At 39.7% G+C, this 24,593-nt stretch overlaps 2 protein-coding genes across 4 annotated transcripts in view; one reads left to right on the forward strand and one right to left on the reverse strand.

The window, feature by feature from the left end:
* Window positions 1–2,310, forward strand: part of HOMEZ (homeobox and leucine zipper encoding) — a 19,274-nt gene extending 16,964 nt beyond the window's left edge. For both annotated transcript variants that reach the window (XR_014312777.1, XR_014312778.1), the window contains exon 4: window positions 627–2,310. The gene's annotated coding sequence lies outside the window, so the exon portion shown is untranslated. The remainder of the gene's footprint in view (window positions 1–626) is intronic.
* RNF212B (ring finger protein 212B) overlaps window positions 1–24,292 on the reverse strand; it is a 27,262-nt gene extending 2,970 nt beyond the window's left edge. Inside the window, exons 1-11 of one of the 2 annotated variants that reach the window (XM_082734661.1) lie at window positions 24,157–24,292; window positions 22,192–22,292; window positions 20,027–20,079; window positions 19,557–19,631; window positions 8,587–8,702; window positions 7,898–7,958; window positions 7,107–7,135; window positions 5,864–5,910; window positions 5,599–5,641; window positions 5,383–5,443; window positions 4,740–4,788 (exon numbers count right to left, since the gene is read on the reverse strand). In XM_082734661.1, coding sequence (XP_082590787.1) covers window positions 4,740–4,788; window positions 5,383–5,443; window positions 5,599–5,641; window positions 5,864–5,910; window positions 7,107–7,135; window positions 7,898–7,958; window positions 8,587–8,702; window positions 19,557–19,631; window positions 20,027–20,079; window positions 22,192–22,291 — 634 coding nt within the window. In that variant the 5' untranslated portion in view covers window position 22,292; window positions 24,157–24,292. Of the gene's footprint in view, window positions 1–4,739; window positions 4,789–5,382; window positions 5,444–5,598; window positions 5,642–5,863; window positions 5,911–7,006; window positions 7,136–7,897; window positions 7,959–8,586; window positions 8,703–19,556; window positions 19,632–20,026; window positions 20,080–22,191; window positions 22,293–24,156 lie in introns of both variants that reach the window. The other variant, XM_082734660.1, reaches the window with a different exon arrangement.
* Between the last annotated feature and the right edge of the window lie 301 nt (window positions 24,293–24,593).

Below are 24,593 nucleotides of genomic sequence, written 5' to 3' on the forward strand. Positions count from 1 at the left end.
CACCTAGCAGTGTCTCCTAAAGGTGCTTTCCTCTCTCTAAAAAAAGATTTTATATATGTTGTATGTGTGTGTGTGTGTATATATATATATATTTGTGTATATATATATATACATATATAAATTTTTTTTAAATTTTTTTTTTAGAGGAGCAGACCCAGAGGGCCTGCTGAGCAGGGAGCTCCATGTGGGCCCAATGCCAGGATCCTGAGATCATGATCTGAGCTGAAGGCAGACAGCTTAGCCGACTGAGCCACCCAGCCACCCACCCCCCATCTCTTTCATTAATCTGTGGACCAGGATTCATTACTGCCTTGATGTGCTCTAATAGATCTGTGCTTGGTTTCCCCTCTAAGATGGTAATTACCAGAAAGAATGGCTAAAGACAAAGGGTCATTAAACTCATTAGGAGTGATGGTAAAAATGCATAAAGACCTCTAAAGTTCTCTCCATAAAAGGAATGAGAAAACTGGCAAAAATTGTCAGAGTCAACTTTCTCAGAACTGTGTAAATTAACAAAGTGCTTGAAGCAGTCTGGGGAATGTTTATTCCACAGTAATAGCCAAATGAGTTTAAGAACAATGAACTTTTTGGCATTTTAACTTCCCCTATTCCCATTTCTCCTCCAGCTCCGTGGTAGCCTTGAAAACCAACATTCTGGCATCATCGTGGGGATGGAATGGGTTTGGAACTCTTTCAAAGCCTCATTCCCAGAAAATAATCATTTGACCTGTCCAGTGGCAACTGGAAGACTCCACTTGCAAGGCTGACTTTATTTGATCCGACCTGGAGCGCAAACTCATCGGGACTTGGAGCTTAGAGTTCATCACCTGTGAAAAGCCTTTTCCCCAGGAGTGTGTGTTGTAAACAATTAGAAGCACTTGTTTGGGCTGCTTGAGAATGTGAATATCAATTGGGGCAAATAATAGGCTAACCTGAAAGCATAGCTGGAAGAGATGGGGAATGAATTGTTGGTGGGGACTCTGAAAACAATACATTCTTGGAGTCTAGAACATATGCATATGCAGGACTATATGCATGCTCAGAAAATACCTGAAAAAGCCCCAATCTCTTACCTTGAGGTCATACAAGCAGGTTGAAGGCTAAGGTCAGTTGCCTGGCTAAGTGCTGAAAGAGAACCCCAACACATATACAGAAACCCTCAGCAAAGACTGAGAGACTTACTGGTTCCAAGTGTTTAAGGGAATCTCTGTCCAGTCCTTAGCTGACCACTAAACTAACTGAATAGAGACTTTGGTGGCTCCACATGACAATACAGATTTTATAGAATTTTTAAAAAGTCACTAAACAATAAACAGCAAGAACAATAACAAAAAAAAACCCATGGGGAGGGGGAAGAATCTGATTCCAAGAACTGCCATGTTATACTATTTTAATGTCCAATTTCCAACAAAAAATGAGGTATATAAAGAAGTATGACCCATATAAAGAAATAAAGCAATCGATGGAAACTGTCCTTGAGGAAGCCCAGACATTGTACTAAGCCCAGCCTAGACTTTGTCTAGACAAAGACTTTAAGTCAGGTATTTTATTTTAAAGATTTTATTTATTTGAGAGAGAGAGAGCAAGAGAGGACATGAGCAGGGAAGAGAGGGAGAAGCAGGCTCCCTCATAGGGAGTCCCACATGATATGCTCAATCCCAGGACTCTGAGATCATGACCTGAGCTCAAGGATGACACTTAACCAGCTGAGCCCTAAATTAGATATTTTTTTAAAAAGGATTTTATTTGACAGAGATTACAAGTAGACAGAGATGCAGGCAGAGAGAGGGGAAGGGAAGCAGGCTCCCTGCTGAGCAGAGAGCCCGATGTGGGGCTCCATCCCAGGATCCTGGGATCATGACCTGAGCTGAAGGCAGAGGCTTTAAGCCACTGAGCCACCCAGGTGCCCCTCTTTTCTTTTCTTTAAAGATTTTTTATTTTCAAGTAATCTTATACCCAAGGTAGGGCTTGAACTCACAACCCCAAGATTAAGAGTTGCATACTTTTCCAACTGAGCCAGCCAGGTACCCTTAAATCAGGTATTTTAAATATGCTCAAATATCTTTGGAAACCATGTCTAAAGCACTTAAGTATGAGTGTGGTATCTCAGCAAATAGAGAATATTAATGAAGAAAAAATATATTTAAAAGAACCAAATATAAATTTTGGGATTGAAAATAATAAAAATGAGAACTTCACTAGAGCAACTCATCAGCACAAACAGAAGAAAAAAAAAATGAGCATTTTGAAGTCCACTGAGTATCCAATGTGAGGAAGAGAAAGAAAAAATAATGAAGGAAAATGAAGAGAGTTTCAGAGACCTTGGTGGAACACCATCAAGTTTATCAACACATGCATTATGGGATTTATAGAAAAAAAAAAAAAAGAGGAACAAGAGCAGAAAGAATATTTCAAGAAATAATGGCTGACAACTTCCCAAATTAGATGAAAAAAAAAAAAAAATCTATACTTCTACACTTCCAAGAAGCTCAACTGCTAAAGAAGTCTGTTAGATTTAGCTGGTATATAATGTTCAAATCTTTTATTCCATTGCTTATCTTCTGTCTAGTTGCTCTATTTGTTACTGAAAGTGGGGTACTAAAGTCTAGTAGTTTTCCTCTAGTTCTCTTTGATTCTGTTAGTCTTGCACCTTTGCTACCTAAGACTTTGTTGTTTTATAGATACACACACACATATACTTTATTATTTTTTTTTATTTTTTAAAGATTTTATTTATTTGACAGGCAGAGATTACAAGTAGGCAGAGAGGCAGGCAGAGAGAGGAGGGGGAAGCAGGCTCCACACTGAGGAGAGAGCCCGATGTGGGGCTCGATCCCAGGACCATGACCTGAGCCGAAGGCAGAGGCTTTAACCCACTGAGCCACCCAGGCACCCCCCCACACACACATTTTAAAGGATTTTATTTATTTTAGAGAGAGAGAGGGAATGAGAACAAATTGGGGAAGGGGCAGAGAGAGAAGCAGACTCCCTGCTCAGCAGGGAGCCCAATAAAGGACTCCATCTCAGGATCCCGGGATCTTGACCTGAGCCAAGGGCAGATGCTTAACTGACTGAGCCATCCAGGAGCCCGAGGCCATACATTTTAAAGTATCTAAATTATAAAAAGTATTTTGTCCTACCACAATGGAATGAAATTAAAAATCAGTACCAGGAGGAAATCTGTGAAAATTAAAAATATGTTGATATTAAACAAATAACCAATGGTCCAAAGGAGGGGAAAAAAAGAAATTAGAAAAGATTTTGAGATGAATGAAAACAAAGCCAGAAAATACTAAACCTTATAGGGCACAATGAGAGCAGTGCTTAGAGTGAAATTTATAACTGAAAATGTCTTCATTAAAAATGACCTCCAATCAATAACCCAACCTTTTGCCTTAAGAAACTAAAAGAGGGGGGCACCTGAGTGGCTCAGTGGTTTAAGCCTCTGCCTTTGACTCAGGTCATGATCTCAGGGTCCTGGGATTGAGCCCCACATCGGGCTCTCTGCTCAGCGGGGAGCCTGCTTCCCCCCCTCTCTCTGATTGCTGCTCTGCCTACTTCTGATTTCTTGCTCTGTCAAATAAATAAATAAAATCTTAAAAAAAAAAAAAAAACTAAAAGAGAACTAAACCCAAAACAAGCAGAAGGAAAGAAATAAAACTTAGAGCAGAAACAAATGGAACAGAGAACAGAAAAACAAAATCAACAAAACCAAAAGTGATTTCTTTGAAATGTTCAACTAGATTGGCTAGCCAGGCTCTCCAAATAAAAGTAAAAAAGTAGTAGAAAGCTTCAAATAACTAAAATCAGGAACGAAAGAGAGACTATTACTACTAACCTGAAAAATTCTCTAGAACTTCTACATTTTTCAAAGCGTGAATATGAAAGAATTGGAGGGAAACTATTTGGTGTTTTTCAAAAATGGTTATCCAGAAAGAAATAGACAATTTCACAATTGCCTCTTGTGAAAGAAAGGGAAATCCTCTCTCATTAAATATTCTCTATGGACTGGCTAATACCCTTGAAAGTAGTAATAATAAAAGTAGTTCTAAGAGGAAAGAGACAAGAAATTAAGTGGGTATTCTTCACTGGAATATTTTTAAGTTTAATACACAGTAAAGAAGCCTGATACCCTCCAGGTTAACATAATCCATGGCTAGTTAGCCTTCCTTTTAGACCTAAATTCTACTGCCATCTTGTGGCAATTAAAAAAAATCCAAATCTATTTACTCAAGTTAACCCTCCGTCTTTGACCAGAGGTTTTCTTTTCTTTTCTTTCTTTCTTTCTTTTTTTTTTTTTTTTTAAAGATTTTATTTATTTGACAGAGAGGGAAAGAGAGATCACAAGTAGGCAGAGAACCAGGCAGAGGGGGAGGGGGAAGCAGGCTCCCTGCCGAGCAGAGAGCCCAATGCGGGGCTCCATCCCAGGACCCTGAGATCACAACCTGAGCTGAAGGCAGAGGCTTAACCCACTGAGCCACCCAGGTGCCCCAACCAGAGGTTTTCAATGACTTTCTATTGCTCAAAAGAGTTTCTCCTTATTAGTTTGAGAACAGGAATATAATTATTTGAAAAGTAATAATATATCTCTAGATACCTTGAATCAGTGTTTGGAAAAAAACAAATGGCATTACCTTATGCACAGAAAATGCATAATGGCATAATTATATAGAAAACCAGAAATCTGCTGGTATCTGCACAAAATATGTTGGTTTCTGAACCTTTTTTCCCCTTCTCACCGGTATGAGAGTCCCTGGGAGTGCTTCTTCCCTGCAGGCCTCTGGCTCCCTGATGGACAAAAAATAAATAAATATATCCTAATTCTCTGGCTTCTGTATTCTTTGCTATTTCTCTATATCTACACATTGAAGCATATGTTGTTCTGGCAGAATAGGTATGCTAGCCCAAGAAGGATACACTATTACTTTCAAAATGAATTATTACTGTTAATTCAGCCATTGAACATTTACACTACTTTCATCCCATTCATTCTCTGTGTCAGCTTCCTTTTTTAAAAAGACATTTATTTTAGAGTGAGTGAGTAAGTTGGGGGAGGTGCAGAGGGAAGGAATCTTTTAAGCAGACTGCCTACTGAGTGTGGAATCCCACATGGGGCTTCATCCCAGGACCCATGAGATCATGAGCTCAAGATTTCATGACTGGAGCCAAAACCAGGCCCAACAACTGAGCCACTCTGGCACCCTTCTCTGTGTTAGCTTCTAACATTTTTTCTTTTTAGCACTGCCAAACAAAAACAGCCCAGGCATAGCATTGGATAATTTATACCAAAACCAATATAAGCTTAATACTCTTGCCTGACATCTTTGCTTTCATTTAGCACTGGAAATCTCAATCTGGGAAGAGAAGGTAAATATTACTTACTTGTCCCAAGCTACCAAAGTCAGATATTCTGTAAGGAATAGATTCCACAGAGGGGGACCGACTGTATAAGGTGAGACAAAAAGAAAACAAACTGGGTTGAAACTTGACATAGACCTAAAGTCTCCTCAGTCCCTACCTCTGCCATATGTAGTTATTTCTTTTATCTTCCAACTTTTGCCAGCAGTTTTCATGTGGCTGGGTAGGCTTCCTACTCACCTGACCACCTGGCTGCTATGCTGAGAAATGGGTCGTGGAGTGACTGGAAGAAAATCAAGTGAGGAATGAAGAGCTGCCATCCATGTCATGCCCTGCCTTGCCTAACCAACCCAGCACAAATGGGTATCTTGTTGTATGTTGTTCTCACATCATACACAAAATTAGGAAAACTGCATTACAGTCTCTGAGAGAAAACTATCTTCTATATGGGAAAAGGAGATTTATTAATCTCACACAGATATTTGGGCAAACAAATGTTCTCTACCTGACTGTGATGGAGAAGTAATGCCCACTGGTCGAGGTGTGGCCAACCTGCAAAAGAAAAAGAGAGAAAGCTCTAAGCAGAAGTTAAGTACCACCTGAGAGGATCAATCAGTCAATCAGATCACTGTTTTAAACAATAGCTTACTCTCTGAGTGAGTGTGAACTGCTTCCTATCATGTATTACAGGTATCACCCCAAAATATGGAGGCAAAGTTTCCATCTGAGATTCCTTGACTCTCTAACTCCCTAAGTGAAACCTCCTCTACTGCCCACAATAGGAGAAATTTTGAAGTCTTCCTTTCTTCCTTCCCTTGGTGCCTTACCAAGTACTCTCAGTTTTATATGTATCTATCCATCTGTTTATCCACTCATAAATCCATCATTCCCTCACTCCCATTCTCTCATCCATCTCTCCAACAAGCATTTACTTAGTGTTTATACATCCCAGATCCTGAGATTACAAAGACAACTAGAATACAGTCCCTATCTTTGAAAGGTTCACAGACTAGTGGGAGAGACAAAAACAAATAAAAGCAATGCTAAGCGTTATGGTGGGTATATCAGAAATACAGAAGCCTGAAAGAACACTGGACTGTAACTTCTGTGAGTGCAGGAGCCATGTCTCTCAACCCATCAATACAGGGCTGAGGTAAAAAACATTTAATAGTTGGTAGGGTACAGACTAACGGGTGATGTACACCCAGCACCTGGCATGTACCTGATAAACAATAGGGACTTAATATTTAATTTTTTTTTAAAAGATTTTTTAAAATTTATTTATCAGAGAGAGAGGGAGAGAGAGGGAGCACAGGCAGACAGAATGGCAGGCAGAGGCAGAGGGAGAAGCAGGCTCCCTGCTGAGCAAGGAGCCCGATGTGGGACTGGATCCCAGGACGCTGGGATCATGACCTGAGCCGAAGGCAGCTGCTTAACCAACTGAGCCACCCAGGCGTCCCTTTAATTAATTAATTTAATTAACGAATAACAGAATATCAAACCCCTCCTAATGAAGTCTTGACAGAGGAAATGACGTGAGTTGAATTTTGAAGGATGGGTAGGATTTCATGAGGGAGAATTACATTCAATATTTCACGTCAGCACTTCTCAGTGAATTAACTGGGGAAGTGAAGATAAATTTACCAACCATCTCCTCCACCTTCGATCCCACACAGGTGTTGCAGCCAAGAGTCAAGAAAGAACAGCAATTTTCAATGAGGGCTAGTATGGGGCCTGATAAAACTGACCTGCTTCCTTGGTACCAATTTGGAGATTCCTGTAGGTGAAAAAAAATGGGAGTGAAGGAAGCTGCAGTTAGGATTAGGGTTCTAATCAATGAATGTTACTTGCTAGATAACTAAGCTGCAATGTCCTCTAGCTGTGGTTACTAAGACTTACAGTAGGAGAAAAAAAATAGCAGCCATGTTTCCCTAGGAAATTATTAGCTTTGACAGAATAAAATTTTAGGTCTTTTTCATAAAAACACACTGGGAATCCCAAAGACTGATTTGTGTGGGAAAAGATGGAGAGTCTATGGGGGAGAGAAAGGAAAATGACAGGATAAAATATGCTAGAATAGTTACAGCAGTAAGATCAAGAGGAAAATCATACAAATACAAAGAACATTCTTAGGTAAATAAAGAAACCTCTGGGAAATAGAGTCGGATTGGAGGAAGAGGAAGAGTCCTGAGGTGCCTTGGGATTCTTGAAGAGAAACTTTTAAGTTACAACAGGTGTCTCTTCAATAAAAGAGTTTCCCAAATGGTATGTCATGACTTAATGATGTTTGAGAATGGGTTACCAGTGTGCTACATATTGATCCTTCCAGTCCTCCTAGGTCTTCTGTGGCCTCGACCATTTACTACCATGCACTTGTTGTATAAATATGATCAGTTATTTATGCCATGATGTGGAAAAGGTTAGGCAGCATTGTTCTAGACAGCATCTAGTCGGCTAGATGAGAAAAGTAGGAGAGAAAATAACAGTAAGGAATTCATTAGTAAGGAAATAATAGTAAGGAATTAAGGAATCCATTCACCTTTAGAATGGCAAGACATTTCTTCAGCTCTCCATTTTCCTTCTTTAAGACTGACAGCTCTCTGGGCAAAAGATAGAAATAATCATCTCCAGTAGGTTAGTGGGATACAAACCCTGATGTTTATTATTATTGACATCTAGTTAATGCTTACAGAGAGATGCTTGCCACTATACAAGGCATTTCTGTCAGAGATCTAGGGATTCAGGAGACAGAGGCAGAGGCAGAGTCTGATGACCGGGAGAATCAGGAGGACAAAATCAGTAGTCACTGGGTATGATTTCAGAGGAGTTTCCATATAGTTCCACACATACCCATGGTCTCCTGCTGTCTGAAAACGTCCTTCAAGGATTCCATCTTTTGGCTTAAGATTTCCAAAATATGCCTTCCTGAGGCAACATTTTAAATGCTATCTCTCATCTTTATCACTGAAAAGCTAAGCTTTATTTCTCCAAAGAAGCAGTTTTTGTCAGGGAAGTACAAGAGGAAAGCTATAAAGTGAGGAGGGTCCCTATAGGGAAGAAAGAGAAAAACAAAATGGGGATTAAGGGGACCAAAAATTCTGTACCTGATTTGCCCAAGACAAACATAAACACATGTAGCAATGTTCAGGCTTTGCAACCATAAGGAAATAAGCACTACAGCTCCTCTGAAAGAAAAAAAGCTCTCTGGTGATTTAATTTGTCACTTACTTTTCCTGCCTGGTCACCATCTGCTGTGCCTCCTGCATGGCTGCTTCTAACTTTGTAATTCTATGCTTGTAGAAGGCGATGAGGAGATCTGTTTGTTTCTTCTGGAAACTCCACACCTAACAGGGAAAAACAGATCTTTTTTTTTTTTTTAAGATTTTATTTATTTATTTGACAGAGAGAGAGAGATCACAAGTAGGCAGAGAGGCAGGCAGAGAAAGATGGGGAAGCAGGCTCCCTGCCGAACAGAGAGCCCAATGCAGGACCCTGAGACCATGACCTGAGCCGAAGGCAGAGGCTTTAACCACTGAGTCACCCAGGTACCCCAAAAAATAGATCTTTGACATACACTTCCATAATTCTTTTCCTCTTACTTCTGGTAACAAAAGGAAATCCATCAATCAATTCATCCTTTAACACTGATCACTTTTTTCTGGAGGATCTGGCCTAATTCACGACTCCCCAAAACTAGAGGATTTGGCATTAGGGAAAGCCAGTTTCTCATTTCCAGGACAATGACTTTTTAATATTTTTTTTAGAGGGAGAATTTTTTTTAAAAAGATTTTATTTATTTATTTGACAGACAGAGATCACAAGTAGGCAGAGAGGCAGGCAGAGAGAGAGGGGAAGGGAAGCAGGCTCCCTGCCAAGCAGAGAGCCTGATGTGGGGCTCGATCCCAGGACCCTAGGATCATGACCTAGGTGGAAGGCAGAGGCTTTAACCCACTGAGCCATCCAGGTGCCCCTTTAATATATTTTTTTAAAAGGATTTTATTTATTTATTTGACAAAGAGAAGGACAGCGAGAGAGGGAACACAAGTGGGGGAGTGGGAGAGGGAGAAGCAGGCTTCCCGCTGAGCAGGAAGCCAGATTCAGGGCTCAGTCCCAGGACCCTGGGATGATGACCTCAGCTGAAGGCAGACACTTAACAACTGAGCCCCCTGAGAGCCCCAACTTCTTAATATCTTATTGAGAATATTCTGGCATGGTAGAATGGCCCTTTAAAAACATAATCTTTCATCTTGAGCAAGAAGAGTGATATCAAAAAACTTTTTCAAGCTTAGAACTTGTTCTAACCTGTCTACTATCCGTCTGGACTCAACTTTCATATTCCTAGCTATTACAGAGCACTGGTAACCAATTTACTTTCCCTGAGATATTCATACAGGGGCACTTACAGGCTGTTTATGCTGCTACAGCAAAGGGCAAAAAAGCACAGAAGGAGATTACCTATTCCTGAATTTTATTTCTGGGCATGGGCAAATAATTTTATCTTTTGCTTTGTTTTACCATTTGATATACTGATGTGCCTTTCAGGGGATTACTGAATCAGAGCAAAAGTTAATATTTAGAAAGTGTTTTAGCTTTGTCAGGTTCTACTTTTGAATACACAGCAGTATTTATGTCTCATCTGCTTCCTCCCTACTCAGACTATAAACCTTTTGTCTAAGGTCCTTCCTTAGATCTTGGTACTTCTGTCAAAAACTTTCTGTTCACACCTAATTTGCAAGTTGCTTTTGCCACCTTACTACAGAATTGGTCTTGAAAGTTTATATAGCCTCAAGGCACCTGGGTGGCAAAGTCATTAAGCCTCTGCCTTCAACTCAGGTCACGATCCCTGGGTCTGGAATTGAGCCCTGCAAGAGGCTCCCTGCTCAGCAGGGAGTCTGCTTCTCCCCCTCCCACTCCCCTTGCTTGTGTTCCCTCTCTCATTGTGTCTCTGTCAAATAAATAAATAAAATCTTTAAAAAAAAAAAAAAAGACCTTGCTTAAAAAAAAGAGAAAGTTTACATAGCCTCTAGCCTTTTGTCTCTCCAATCAAAAGCAAACTCAACTAATTCTGTTTACATAAGATTTCGTTATAATCTTCTTTAGTATTTTTAAAAAGTGGTTATTTTCATAAAAATAAAACATGATCATTTAAAAAAAAAATCTGAACAGTGCAGCTGCAGAAAACCCCACTCAGAATCCCAGGAGTTACTTAAAGTGGCAAGGGCTTGGGGAGCAGTACATGTTACAGATTGATGTGATGTTTAGCCAAGGGACAGTATCCCAAACATCAGTGAAATACGCCTGATCCTAACTTAATTTACTTCAAAGTAAATTGGTAGTATTGGTAAACTCATTATCTACTTTGACTCTCAAAACTTACTGGTTTGTCTTTTTTTTTTGGTCTTATCTATCTTTTATGAAACTGACTCCCTCATTTCACAGTATCTAAAGGTTTTAGTATTTTAAATTATATCTCAAGGTAATCATATAGTTGAGAAAAGGAAGTTTCTCTTTATAGAAGTATTCCACCTAAAAAAATGAGATAGAGGGCGCCTGGGTGGCTCAGTCATTAAGCGTCTGCCTTTGGCTCAGGTCATGGTCCCAGGGTCATGGGATCAAGCCCCACATTGGGCTCTCTGCTTGGTGGGCTCTCTGCTTCGCCCTCTCCCATTCCCCTTGCTTGTGTTCCCTCTCTTGCTGTCTCTGTCAAATTAATAAACAAAATCTTTTTTAAAAATGAGATAGGAATGATAGAATTAAATATGAGCATTTTGCAGCTCCTAATGAATCAACAGATCTATGTAAAATTCATCATTTGCTACCCTCACACAAAATAAGAGATGGAAGACTATTATGTACCTCTTGGCAGAGCACAACACTGCTATAAAGTAGGCTTGCCTCCCACCCACCCCCAACCAAATAATCTGATTAAGGAAATACAGAGCACAGACAAGCATTATTAAATGACTCCACAAGGGTACAATAAACAAAACCCACTCAGGGAACAACTCTATAGGACAAAAGACCATTTTCTTCAATAACAATAAAAAAAAAGGGACAAAAAAAAGTGGCTTAGTGGGTTAAGCATCTGACTCCTGATTTCAACTCAGATCATGATCTCAAGGTCCTCAGATGGAGCCCTAAGTCTGGCTCCATGCTTAGCGGGGAGTCTGCTGTCTACTTGAAATTCTCCCACTCCCTCTGCCCTTCCCCCAGTGCACATACACTCTTTTTCTCTCTATAAAATACAAAATTAAATATTTGTTTAAATAATAAAAAAAGAAATGAGTGGAAACTTATACTTCAATAGAAACTAAAGAGACATTAACAACCAACTGAACTATATGGACCTTACAAAACCCAATTCAAACAAAATTTTTAAATAATTATGAAACAGCTACAGAATTGTGAACACTGACTGATTACTGGATAAGATTAGGGGATTGTTATTTTAGTACAACATGGTTATATTTAAGAAAAGAGTCCCCATCTTTTAGAGACACATTCTGAAATACTACCAGATTAAAATCTTAACATAGGGGCGCCTGGGTGGCTCAGTGGGTTAAAGCCTCTGCCTTCAGCTCAGGTCAGGATCCCAGGGTTCTGGGATCGAGCCCCACATCTGGTTCTCTGCTCAGTGAGAACCCCACCCCCCACCTCCCTCTCTGCCTACTTGTGATCTCTGTCAAATAAATAAATAAAATCTTTTTTTTTTTTTTTAAAGATTATTTATTTATTTATTATTATTTGACAGAGAGAAATCACAAGTAGATGGAGAGGCAGGCAGAGAGAGAGAGGAAAGCAGGCTCTCTGCTGAGCAGAGAGCCCGATGCGGGACTCGATCCCAGGACTCTGAGATCATGACCTGAGCCGAAGGCAGCGGCTTAACCCACTGAGCCACACAGGCGCCCCTAAATAAATAAAATCTTAAAAAAAATAAAATCATAACGTATCTGGTTATGGCTTCAAAATGGTCTGGATGGGGTGTATGGAAGTACAGATAAAGGAAGATTGGCCATGAGCTGATAATTGGTGAAGTGGGGTGGCAGATACATTAAACTGGAAATATCAAGAAGGATAGTATGAGTTCTTGTCCTTTAGTAGTTCGTCTCCATAGTACAAGGCATTCAGACATGTGAACCAATAAAAAAAAACACAAAGTGATATGCAGAACAGAATAAATATGTGTAAAGTATAGAATGAATAAGAGTTAACTATTTGGGGGTTGCCTGGGTGGCAAAGTTGGTTAATCGTCCAGCCCTCGATTTCAGCTCAGGTCATGATCTCAGGATTTTGAGCATCAGGCTCCCTAGGATTTTCTGCATCAGGCTCCACACTCAGCAGGGTGTCTGCTTGAGAATTCTCTCCCTCTATCCCTCATCCCACTTACTACCCCCAACTAAATAAATAAATAAATCTTTAATTTTTTTTTTTAAAAAAAGGGTTAACTAATTGGTCTTCAGAATGTGGAAATCAGGCATTCTGGGCACACATAAAAGAACTGCAAAGAACTAAATCTACCTTACAGATTGGGTAATAAATAGCCTACATAAGAAACTACAGTGGTATAAAAGATGTGAGGTGGTCACTGTGGATGTGATTGCAGAGGTTAGGAGAAACCAGCCCATTAAGAGAACTAGGTGTCACTCTGAAAAATCTGAAACACAAGTGATGAAAAGCCATGAAAGGGTCTTGAAAAGGCAGTTGCAATGTTCAGACTTATAATTGAAATAGATTATTGTGGGACCCAGAGAGAACAGATTTGAGCAAAAAAGATCCCTAAAAATGCTTCCTTATCAAAAACAATTAAAGGACTGTTATAAGATATCAGAGGTACCCACTCTGAATAGGAAATCCATAGCAGCCCACCAAGTGGGAAGTGAAGTTTTGAGTTGCATAATTTGTGATCAAAGCAATACTATCTCTCACACTGCAACCTCCTGCTCAGTGAAGTGATTAAAAAAAAACTAAAGTAGGGGTGCCTGGGTGGCTGGTGTGTTAAGCCTCTGCCTTAGACTCAGGTCACGATCTCAGGGTCTTGGGATCGAGCCCTGCATTAGGCTCTCTGCTCAGCAGGGAGCTTGCTTCCCCCTCTCTCTCTGCCTGCCTCTCTGCCTACTTGTGATCTCTCTCTCTGCCAACTAGATAAACAAAATCTTAAAAAAAAAAAAAAGAAAAAACCTCAAGTGTACTGATTCAGAAGTCCTAAATATTGACAAATTACCTTCTATTTTTCAGCAGGCAGTAGTACTTTTCAGAGGCATCATTGATTATCTCAGTTGTTCAATTTTTAAATTCAAGTAAGGGATGAATAATGGTCTGGTCTACTGATGAGATCAGGCCTTGACCTGATTTTACTCAACTGGCATATGTGGTAATTACTTACATATATGTTAGCAGAACATATGACCTCAAAGTCAGCAAACTACTGACCGGGTCAGATGCCTGTTTTTGTAAATCCAAGTTTACTGGAACACCATGCTGCTCTGTACTACAACAGAGTTGAGTAGTTGCAACAACGATTGTATGGCCTTCAAAGCCTGAAATATTTACTGGTCTTTTAAGAAAAAGTTTATCGGGGTGCCAGTTGGTTGAGTGTTCGACTCCTGGTTTTAGCTCAGGTCAAGATCTCATGGGTTGTGAGACTAAGCCCCAGGGCTCCGTACTCAGTGGGGAGTCTGAGGATTCTCTCCCTCTGCCCCTCCCCCCACTAGTGCAGGCTCGCATGCACTCTCTAAAATAAATAAATTAATCTTTTTAAAAAAGGAGAAAGTTTATCAATCCCAACACTAAATTTAGGAAAGTCTTTATATATCCATTTCTGTCTTTTTCTTTGAATTTTTCTTTTTTTGTGAATTTATATCTTTCCTTCTTTTTCTATCAATCTTTCCTATTTCCTACACTATTTGATGTCCTACTTTGTCTTTTCTTCCTATTTATATTTATTTAATGGACATTTGGGTTATTAAAACAGATGGGCCCAAAGAATGGGACAAAATGTGTGCAAATCAGGGTGCCTGGGGACTCAGTTGGTTAAGTGGCTATGTTTGGCTCAGGTCATGAACTCAGGGTCCTGGGATGGAGACCCTTATTGGGCTTCCTGCTCAGTGGGGGAATCTGCTTCTCTCCTGCCCCTCCCCCAACTCATACATGCATGCTCTCACTCTCTCTCTCTCTCTCAAATAAATAAATAAAATCTTAAAAAAATAAAAGAAAATGTATGCAAATCATATATCTGGCAAGAGACTTGTACCTAGAATACATAAAGAACTCTTATAACTAATAATATAAAGATAATCCAATTTAAAAATGGGCAAAGGATCTGACAGACATTACTTTGAAGAAGATATATAAATGGCCGGTAAGAATATGAAAAGATGCTCAACATCATTTGTCATCAGAGAAATTAAAATCAAAACCACAATGAGACACTACTTCGCACCATTAGGATGGTTACAATAAAAAAGATAAAAACAAGAGTTGGTGAGGAAATGGAGAAATCAAAACCCTCATACATTGCGGTAAAAATGTAAAATATTGCAGGCATTTGAGAAAACAGTCTGGCATTTTCTCAAAAATTTAAACATAGAGATACCACTTAACCCAGTAGTTCAATTCCTACATAAGGATCCAAAAGAAATGAAAATATATGCCACACAAAAACATGTACACAAATGTTAACAGCAGAACTGTTCAGAATAGCCAAAAAGCAGAAATAACCCAAATATCTCTCAATTGGTGAATGAATATGTGAAAAGTATACCCACCTATACAAGGCAATATTATTTGGTCATAAAAAGGAGTGAAGTACTAATGAGGTCTTAATACATGCTACAACATGGATGAACCTTAGAAATATTATGCTTGGGGCGCCTGGGTGGCTCAGTGGGTTAAGCCGCTGCCTTCGGCTCAGGTCATGATCTCAGGGTCCTGGGATCGAGTCCCGCATCGGGCTCTCTGCACAGCAGGGAACCTGCTTCCCTCTCTCTCTCTGGCTGCCTCTCCGTCTACTTGTGATTTCTCTCTGGCAAATTAATAAATAAAATCTTTAAAAAAAAAAAAAAAAAGAAATATTATGCTTGTGGGGCGCCTGGGTAGCTCAGTGGGTTAAAGCCTCTGCCTTTGGCTTAGGTCATGATCCCAGGATCCTGGGATCAAGCCCGGCATTGGGCTCTCTGTTCAGCAGGGAGCCTGCTTCCCTTTCTCTCTCTGCCTGCCTCTCTGCCTACTTGTGATCTCTGTCAAATAAATAAATAAAGTCTTGGGGCGCCTAGGTGGCTCAGTGGGTTAAAGCCTCTGCCTTCGGCTTAGGTCATGATCTCAGGGTCCTGGGATCAAGCCCCACACACATGGTCTCTCTGCTCAGTGGGGAGCCTGCTTCCTCCTCTCTCTCTGCCTGCCTCTCCGCCTACTTGTGATATCCGTCTGACAAATAAATTAATAAAATCTTAAAAAAAATTCTAAAAAATAAAGTCTTATAAAAAAACTATCTAGGGACGCCTGGGTGGCTCAGTTGGTTAAGCGGCTGCCTTCGGCTCAGGTCATGATCCCAGCGTCCTGGGATCGAGTCCCACATCGGGCTCCTTGCTCGGCAGGGAGCCTGCTTCTCCCTCTGCCTCTAGCCTGCCACTCTGTCTGCCTGTGCTTGCGCTCTGTATCTCTCTCTCTCTCTCTAACAAATAAATAAAAATCTTTAAAAAAAAAAAAAAAAACTATCTATATCATAATGAGTTCCATATTTATATCTTATCCTTGACCTATATCCTGAGCTTCAGAATAGTAAATCTATCTGCCTTTGTGATTTCTCCTCCTGGAGTTCTAACAATCATCTATGCCCTAATATGTCCAAAATGGTATTTTTCTTCAAATGGTCTTCTCAGCCTTGGTGAAGAGTATAATCATCCCACATATTTGTCTTATTTTGCTCAAGACAAAAACCCAGATGTCTTCTTTGATTCCTCTCTTTTTCTTATTTCCCACATCCAAATCTACAATGGTTCTATCAGTTCTTCCTAGAAAACATCTAAGATTTGATTACCCCTCCCCATTTCTATTGCTCCCATTTTAGCTCAAGAAGTCTTACTTAGATCTCTCCCACGGCCTCTTACGTGGTCTCCCTGCTTCTACTCTTTTTTTTTTTTTTCAAGTAGGCAGAGAGGCAGGCAGAGAGAGCGGAGGAAGCAGGCTCCCCGCTGAACAGAGAGCCTGAAGCAGGGCCCGATCCCAGGACCCCGGGATCATGACCCAGGCTGAAGGCAGAGGCTTTAACCCACTGAGCCACCCAGGCGCCCCTTCCTGCTTCTACTCTTAACTTCTCTATGGTCTAGTCTCCACTCAGCAGCCAGATTCTCTTTTAAAAGTATATATCAGATGGGCACCTGGGTGGCTCAGTGGTTGGGCCTCTGCCTTTGGCTCGGGTCGTGATCCGGAGTCCTGGGATCGAGCCCTATATCGGGTTCCCTGCTCGCCGGGAGGCCTACTTCTCCCTCTCCCACTCCTCCTGCTTGTATTCCCTCTCTCGCTGTGTCTCTCTCTGTCAAATAAATAAATAAAATCTTTTTTAAAAAGTATGTATCAGGTAATGCCATTTCTGTGCTTAAAGCCCTTCAATGCTGTTCACTGCCACTTAGAAGAAAATCTAAATTCCTTACCATGGCCTACAAGTCCCTATATATTGGCTCAAGCCTCTCTGACCTTACTTTGAATCATTTCTACCTCCCTCCCAGGCTTAATGTGCACTCATTCATTTTACAAACATTTTTTTTAAGATTTTATTTATTTTATTTGATAGAGATTACAAGTAGGCAGAGAGACAGGCAGAGAGAGAAAGGAGGAAGCAGGCTCCCCCCTGAGCAGAGAGCCCGATGCTGGGCTCGATCCCAGAACCCTGGGATCATGACCTAAGCCGAAGGCAGAGGCTTTAACCCACTGAGCCACCCAGGTGCCCCTAACAAACATTTCTTATTCACTTCATTTGTGTTAGGTACCTCATTTGCCATTGGGCAATACAAAGTTTTTATCTGTCTTTCAAAACTTTTGGTTAAGTGAGAGAGACATAAGAACAAATAAATTAAAACACCTTTGCAGAGGTAAGAGTAAGGTGTTATATTACAAAGGGCAGTGCAAAAATCTGCCTATAGGAATCAGGGAAAGCTTTACCAAAGAAGGAGCAATTACTGGAATGCACTTGAAGGATAACTAGTAATGGATAATGGCTAGTAATGGATAATCTATGACCTAGGATTAGAAGAAAGCTCACAGGTTTATAGGAGGATCTCCAATCCCCAAATATATTTAGTTTTATCTAGAGATGAGTAAAGATTTCTAAACAGAAAGTTTTAACTATTGGCCATAGAGTAGTACAGCAAAAAAATACCTTTGGCAGGTTGTTTCAAGAGATCTAGGATGATTAAAACACAAGTGGATATATAGATCAATATACCATTCATTCATTTATCAATTTTTTAGTGTCTACTACATATTAAGAGCTATCCAAAGGGCTTGGTATACAACAACAACAAAAACCTACCAAATCTCTGAATTTATGGAGCCTACATTCCAGTGTTGGATTCAGACAATTAATAAGTATGCAACGTTAGAGATAAGAGCTATGATGAAAAATAAAGCACGGTAAGCAGCAGACAGTGCTGGGGCTACCATTTGATATATGAGAGTCAGTAAAGGTCTGACTGAGAAAGAAAAATTTGAGCCGAGGCCTGAATGAGGCAATCTAGATATTATTTGGATCAGTTTTTCAACTTCACAGACTAGGAAAACACATTTTCAGGCATTGCTGACTTCACCAAACTGGTCCTTCACTAAAGTGATGATTAACTGACCCTTTCCATTTATTTTATCTTGATTACTTGACCGTGTGTAATTGGTCCCTTGATTAGGTAGGTTAGAATTCAGACTACATATAATTTCTCTACTGATCATTAGCTAGTCCTGAGTTTAGTTATTAACCAAAAGTCTGCTCTTTCTCATGTGACCTTGTTTACATTTCTCCTTGAGTCTCAGCTAGATTTTATCTCCCCACAATGTTAAATAGTATCTCAAATATGATGGCTCACCCAAGCAACTAAAAGCTGAATGCAGTGAAAGCTTTAATTACTCTTCTTCTATTTCCAGAATTAGGATTGAGGGGTGAGACACCAGCGAAAATTAAATCTACTATCTGCAGCCAGAGCATGACAAAGGATAATCTTCATGTTAAGGAAAGGATTGCTCATATGAATGAGAAGTAAGAGTACAAAAGAAAAAAACAGTGATTAAATTTTCCAAGAAATACACCAAGATAGAAATCCTATTAGGCTATAAAATATTCTCAGTAGAGAACTGGAGAGTGGAAGGGGAAAACCAAAGTTTTTACAATTTGGGAACTCTCAAATGGTTATTCTGTCTTCTCTCCACTTCCTACCATATTCCTATTGCTCTTGACCAAGCCAATGGTATACGAATATAATGATGTATCAGGAAAGAAAAATATTTTCTGAAATTCAAGCAACCAATTATAAACACGAAAAAAATTAAATATATATGTATTACTAAAAAAGATCACTAAAATTGAGAATAGAAATTAAGAAATCTCATCCGAACATAGGTCTTTAAGCAAAAATTTGAGAGCTAGCCCATTAAATCCACTGACTACAGCGTCAGTCTTGTACATCCAAAGCAATTTTTAGTCTGCACAGAAAGATGATAAAGCTCCTAGAACCTTTTTTATTCTTTTTCAAGGGGGGGAACGGGAGGGGGTAAGGAAAGGAAGAGAGAGCATCTTAAACAGGCTCCACGTCCAGTGTGGAAACAGATGTGAGGCTTGATCTTACAATTCTGAGATCATGACCTGAGCCATTCATTATCAAGAAAAGGTCAGACACTTAATCGACTGCGCCACCCAGGTATCCCGAGAGCCTTCTTTATTCTAAGAAATTACTTAATAGAATGAGGAAGTATAAGGCAAGATATCAGCTACATAGTGGTTTTTACAGTCTATCACAGGTTTGGGGTCATTAAAAAAGTTAACTGTTGAGATTTGTATCCTTAGGGAAGAAAGTAAATGAACAGTCAATCCTCTCCATTGTGTACAAATACAAAAATATTGTGTACAAATAAATCAAAGAGACTCTGATTTTAAAAAAATAAGATGCAATTAGAATTTCCCTAGCGAATTTGATTTTCTTCACTTTTGTTTCTCATACCTGAGAGATGTGACTAAAATACTGCAAAGCTGTCTCCACAGGGCTTTTGAAATATATCTTCTCCTGAGGTTTCAGCTATGAAGAGAGAGAAAGACAAACACTGAGCATATCCACAATGGAATGAAATAAGATACTGACAAATATAACAAAGGATGTACCACCCTTTCTAAAGCATTGTGTTATTTCACTATGCTAAGTAGGAAGAAGCTTATCACTGTCCTAGGAGATGTTGATTTTATGTTCTAATCCTCCATAACTCATACTTTTATATTAGCAGCCACAGATAATTCTTCTGTTGTTTACACCCTCCTTTTTTCACAATTGCTATCTGTGAGTTTTGTTGCTTTTTTTCTTTTTTTAAAATTTCACTGCTTAGTCACTCATTTACTGTACTTCTTACATACTTCTTACTTCTTACAGACCAGGAATGGGATAATAAGATGGTTTGTTGCAGGGGGAGAAAAACTTACATTATCAGAAAGAGCCAGATGCTTGCAAGCACTTCCACAAACAGCACATTTTTCTAGGGGGAAAGGGAAAAAAATGTTTGGTTCCTATGGGCAAGAGGTAGGATCTTCCTAAAATACATGGTAACAGTCAAGTAGGCAAGCAAGAAACAGTTTCTTACTGAATTTAGAATATTTTTGTGTTATAAGAGGACATCATCTTGAGCTCTCTGTTCTTAACATCAGTATTTCCAAACTTGTATGTTGATGACAAGTATGGCTTTCACACTGTAGCTCTACCCATCTCCTCTTTTTTTAAAAAAGGTTTATTATTGGGCGCCTGGGTGGCTCAGTGGGTTAAGCTGCTGCCTTCGGCTCAGGTCATGATCTCAGGGTCCTGGGATCGAGTCCCGCATCGGGCTCTCTGCTCGGCAGGGAGCCTGCTTCCCTCTCTCTCTCTGCCTGCCTCTCTGTCTACTTGTGATTTCTCTCTGTCAAATAAATAAATAAAATCTTAAAAAAATAATAATAATAAAAAAAGGTTTATTATCTATTTTTGAGAGAGAAAGTATGCATGAGTAAGGGGAGGGGCAGAGGAAGAGAGAGAGGGAGACAGAATTTCCAGCAGACTTCCCACTGACCTGGGAGCCCAACATGGGGCTTGATCCCAAGACCCCGAGATTATAACCTTAGCCAAAGTCTGACACTTAACTGAGCCACCCAGGCATCCCGATTCAACTCCTCTTTAAGAATTTCCAGTTTTGGGGACACCTGGGTGGTTCAGTTGGTTAAGCAGCTGCCTTCAGCTCAGGTCATGATCCCAGTCCCACATCGGGCTCCTTGCTCGGCAGGGAGCCTGCTTCTCCCTCTGCCTCTGCCTGCCATTCTGTCCGCCTGTGCTCGCTCTCTCTCCCTCTCTCTCTGACAAATAAATAAATAAAATCTTCAAAGAAAAAAAAAGAATTTTCAGTTTTCTCCTGCAGATGAGGGGGCAGTTCTAACCACCCAGCAAGAGTATTAGAGTACAGTTATGAGAGTACTAGGAAGAACACAACAGTACCAATGGTTTCAACTGTATGTTGCTCTTTTTTCCCCCCATCTACCCGATAGCAGGCACACTGTAGACACTACAAGAAACTTCCCAATTATTCCTACCTTATTCTCACTTTGCTAATATTCCTAGAACTTGCTTTAGAGCTCTTCTGCTCTCATTCTCTAATTAACCCAATCTGAAACATGTAAAAATTAAAATTCCTAATCTTTCTCTTAAGTTAAAATTCTAGTAGTGGTGCTGGTTATTGATTAAGATAAATGCCACATCAAGAGAAAACATCACATGATATATGCTTCACCAAGACAAACTTCTCCAAGGTGAGCTGCTGTTAGTTACCATGGTAAACAGTTTTGTTACTTTAGCAGATAAGTTAAAAGGGTCACGAGATCCATATAAAGAAAAACACCTTCTCCAGAGGCTAGTAACCTCACTCTTCTTTCCTTGAGGACTAAAGGTTTTTCCCAGTCTTCCCTCCATATCATTGCCAGAGTGAGCTAGTAAATACAAAACACAAAACAAAGAAACTTCCCCAGCTCTCTATCACCTGCAGGATAAAGTTGAGGCTCTTCAATTTTGTACATAGACCTTTCCAACATCTGGCCATTGCCCACCTCTCTAGCCTCATCTCAACCATTTCTCACTTTAGTCTCTATGCTCTACCAATCCCAATGATGTGTAGCCCCCTGCACTGTGAGTTTAATGTGGTATGCCTTTATACATATTGTTCTCTTAAACTAGAATGATCCTCCCTGCCTTATCCACTTGGCAACTCCAGTTTATTATTCAGAACTCTACTGAAGCAATAGTTCTTCTATGAAACCTTTCCCTGATCAAAGCACCCTATCCTAAGTCCCTCTTCTGAGCTATTTCTTATATATATCTTGTGGCTTTCCCTGTCACAGGCCTCAAAACACTGACAAGTACCTTCTGGTGTTCAAGTATTAGATATTCCATTTGCTAAATCATTCTTTATTAATGGGTGCCTCAAATTTCCATAATCAACGTTCCTACTGTATCCACACTAACTTTGGCCCAATATGTGATTTTTATCCCCAGTCACATAGAGAAATGGCTAATCATTATTTTTAGATTAAAAACATTTTTGCCTGAATCTGAAAACAGTTAAGTCACTCACCCAGGGTCACACACTTTTTACAGAAAATATGGCCACAGCTGGTGACAAAGAAATTGTCCCCATCTTTTCGGAAACATTGGTTGCAGTGAAACCAATCCATTCTGGAACAGAAAAAGAGAAAGGAAAAATAACTGGGAGCATAATATAATTACAGATGTTCCAAAATCTATGTAACAATGTTTACTTAGCTTCTGTTATCTTTTGGGGATGTAGGCACTATTATTGTGGGGATTCCAGTAGGTCATAAGGAAGTACATATACCTTCGAAATGGAAAAAATCAGAATGCAAGCCATGTTAAACCATTTTTTAAAAAAGGAAAAATGGGGCGCCTGGGTGGCTCAGTGGGTTAAAGCCTCTGCCTTCGGCTCAGGTCATGATCCCAGCGTCCTGGGATTGAGCCCCACATCGGGCTCTCTGCTCTGCGGGGAGCCTGCTTCCTCCTCTCTCTGCCTGCCTCTCTGCCTAATTGTGATCTCTGTCTGTCAAATAAATAAAATCTTTAATAAATAAATAAATAAATAAAAATAAAAAAGGAAAAATACGTATATATTTAGAAAAGTAATGGAACACTGAGATTTTTTTTTTTTTTTTTTTGGAATGGTAAGATGAGTGTTTGTGTGTGTGTGTGTGTGCGTGACCTTTACATTTTTGTTTTGTTTTGTTTTCCAAGTTTTCTGGATTAATTCATGTACTAATTTGTAATCAGAAAAAAAAAATCTTAAAAAAAAAAGAACCATCCATTTCTTTCCTAATAGCTCCCTGTGATAATGAGATGGAGCAAGGAGGAAATAGTAGACAAATAATGGATTTCATATTAGCCACTCAGTACATATTTTATCTAAGGGAAAGATGTTTTGTGAATGATAATGTTGCCTCAGCTTGTACACTTTCCCTTCTACTCTACAGACACTCAGAATCATAAATCTGGAAAGGGCTTCAAAAGTCATTTAACATCTTGTCCAATCCCATCATTTTTCAAAGATACACCTCACCTTCACTGAAATTCAATGACTTGTCCAAAGTTCCATCTTTAGTTAATGTCAGCTCTAGGATTAGAACTGGACTCTTCTTACTTCCTGTGTCAAGCTCTGGTTACCACATCAAATAAACCTTTGTGTTAGACATGGCAACCATACATCCTGTATTTTCTGCCAATACTAATTCCATCCATACACTTGGTAAAATATATAATTATGTAAATGTGACTTTGTAAGATTTTTAAATGAAGAAATTGACATCTCAGAAAGCATTTAAAAACATAAAAAGGATTTTTAAATGAAAAAATTGACGTATTAAAAAACACGTTTTAACATATTTAAAAAAAGAAATAAGCTGAAACATATTAAGCTGTAATTAGTTCATACCTATAATGAATCCACATGTTTCAGTCCATGACTATGTTATTTAAGAATATATCATCTATTAATTTGATTTCCTTTAAAATTACATTAGGAAAATAACCCAAACAGAACGTAACATTTTTTTTCTCCACCCGAGTGTTTTCTTTAAAAAGAGTCTTTAAGTAGCTTATGGAGAGGTTCGCTAAAAGAATGATGACTAGTTTGCACCACACTTTAACATTTTTGTCACAAAAGACAAGATTCACGATCAAGACTTGCTGAATAATCAGTGCAAAGACATTACACACAGTCATGAGTTTTAGATTTCGATTTATTGCTCACAATACACTAACTTCTACAGCAGGTGAGTCTGAAAAACTACTGAAAAAGTCCCACTATATATATATACACCCTGCTTTGAATAAGGGCAGCAACAACAGTGTTACTCAAATGAGTTGTCCACAGGAACCCCTTATAAGAAGGGCAGTTAAGGGCTTCCGAGGGCAAGACTTGCCGGACTTCTGGAGGTAATGGCGATTTAGCAGTCTCACGACCAGTAGTTCTTTTCTAGCTACGTTCCCTGCCCGCTTGGCCGCCATGATCTCAGAAGCCCTGGGATCTCACCGAAATCATCCAGTTCTCCTCACGAACAGCTGGAAATGGCGGGAAAATATACACCAAGGCTGGCACCAAGCAGAAGCAAGAGGCTGGCGACGTCTCCTAAGAGGCGTGGGCGGGCCTCGAGGCGGCGGGCTGAGGGGGCAGGGCCTGGAGCGTGCTCGAGGCGTAGGCGGAGCCCCCGGGCACGTAGTGGGCGGGAAAGTTGGACTCGCCATACCTGGCAAGAGGCAAGGGTTCCTCTTCTTGGTAGTTGAGGAAAATTTATTTATTTTAAGAATGGGTACAAATGACGACTATGACCTAACCCCAAACAAGTTACTGTGGGAACAAGGTAAGAGTAAAGCGAGTAACATTCCTATAGGTAGTAATACACTAGAAAAATGTAGTCACAGAACAGATGAAAATTTCAACCAAATTTTTTTGAAGATTTTATTTATTTA

The sequence above is a fragment of the Mustela nivalis genome (genome assembly GCF_964662115.1).
Source record: "Mustela nivalis genome assembly, chromosome: 6".
NCBI lineage: Eukaryota > Metazoa > Chordata > Mammalia > Carnivora > Mustelidae > Mustela > Mustela nivalis.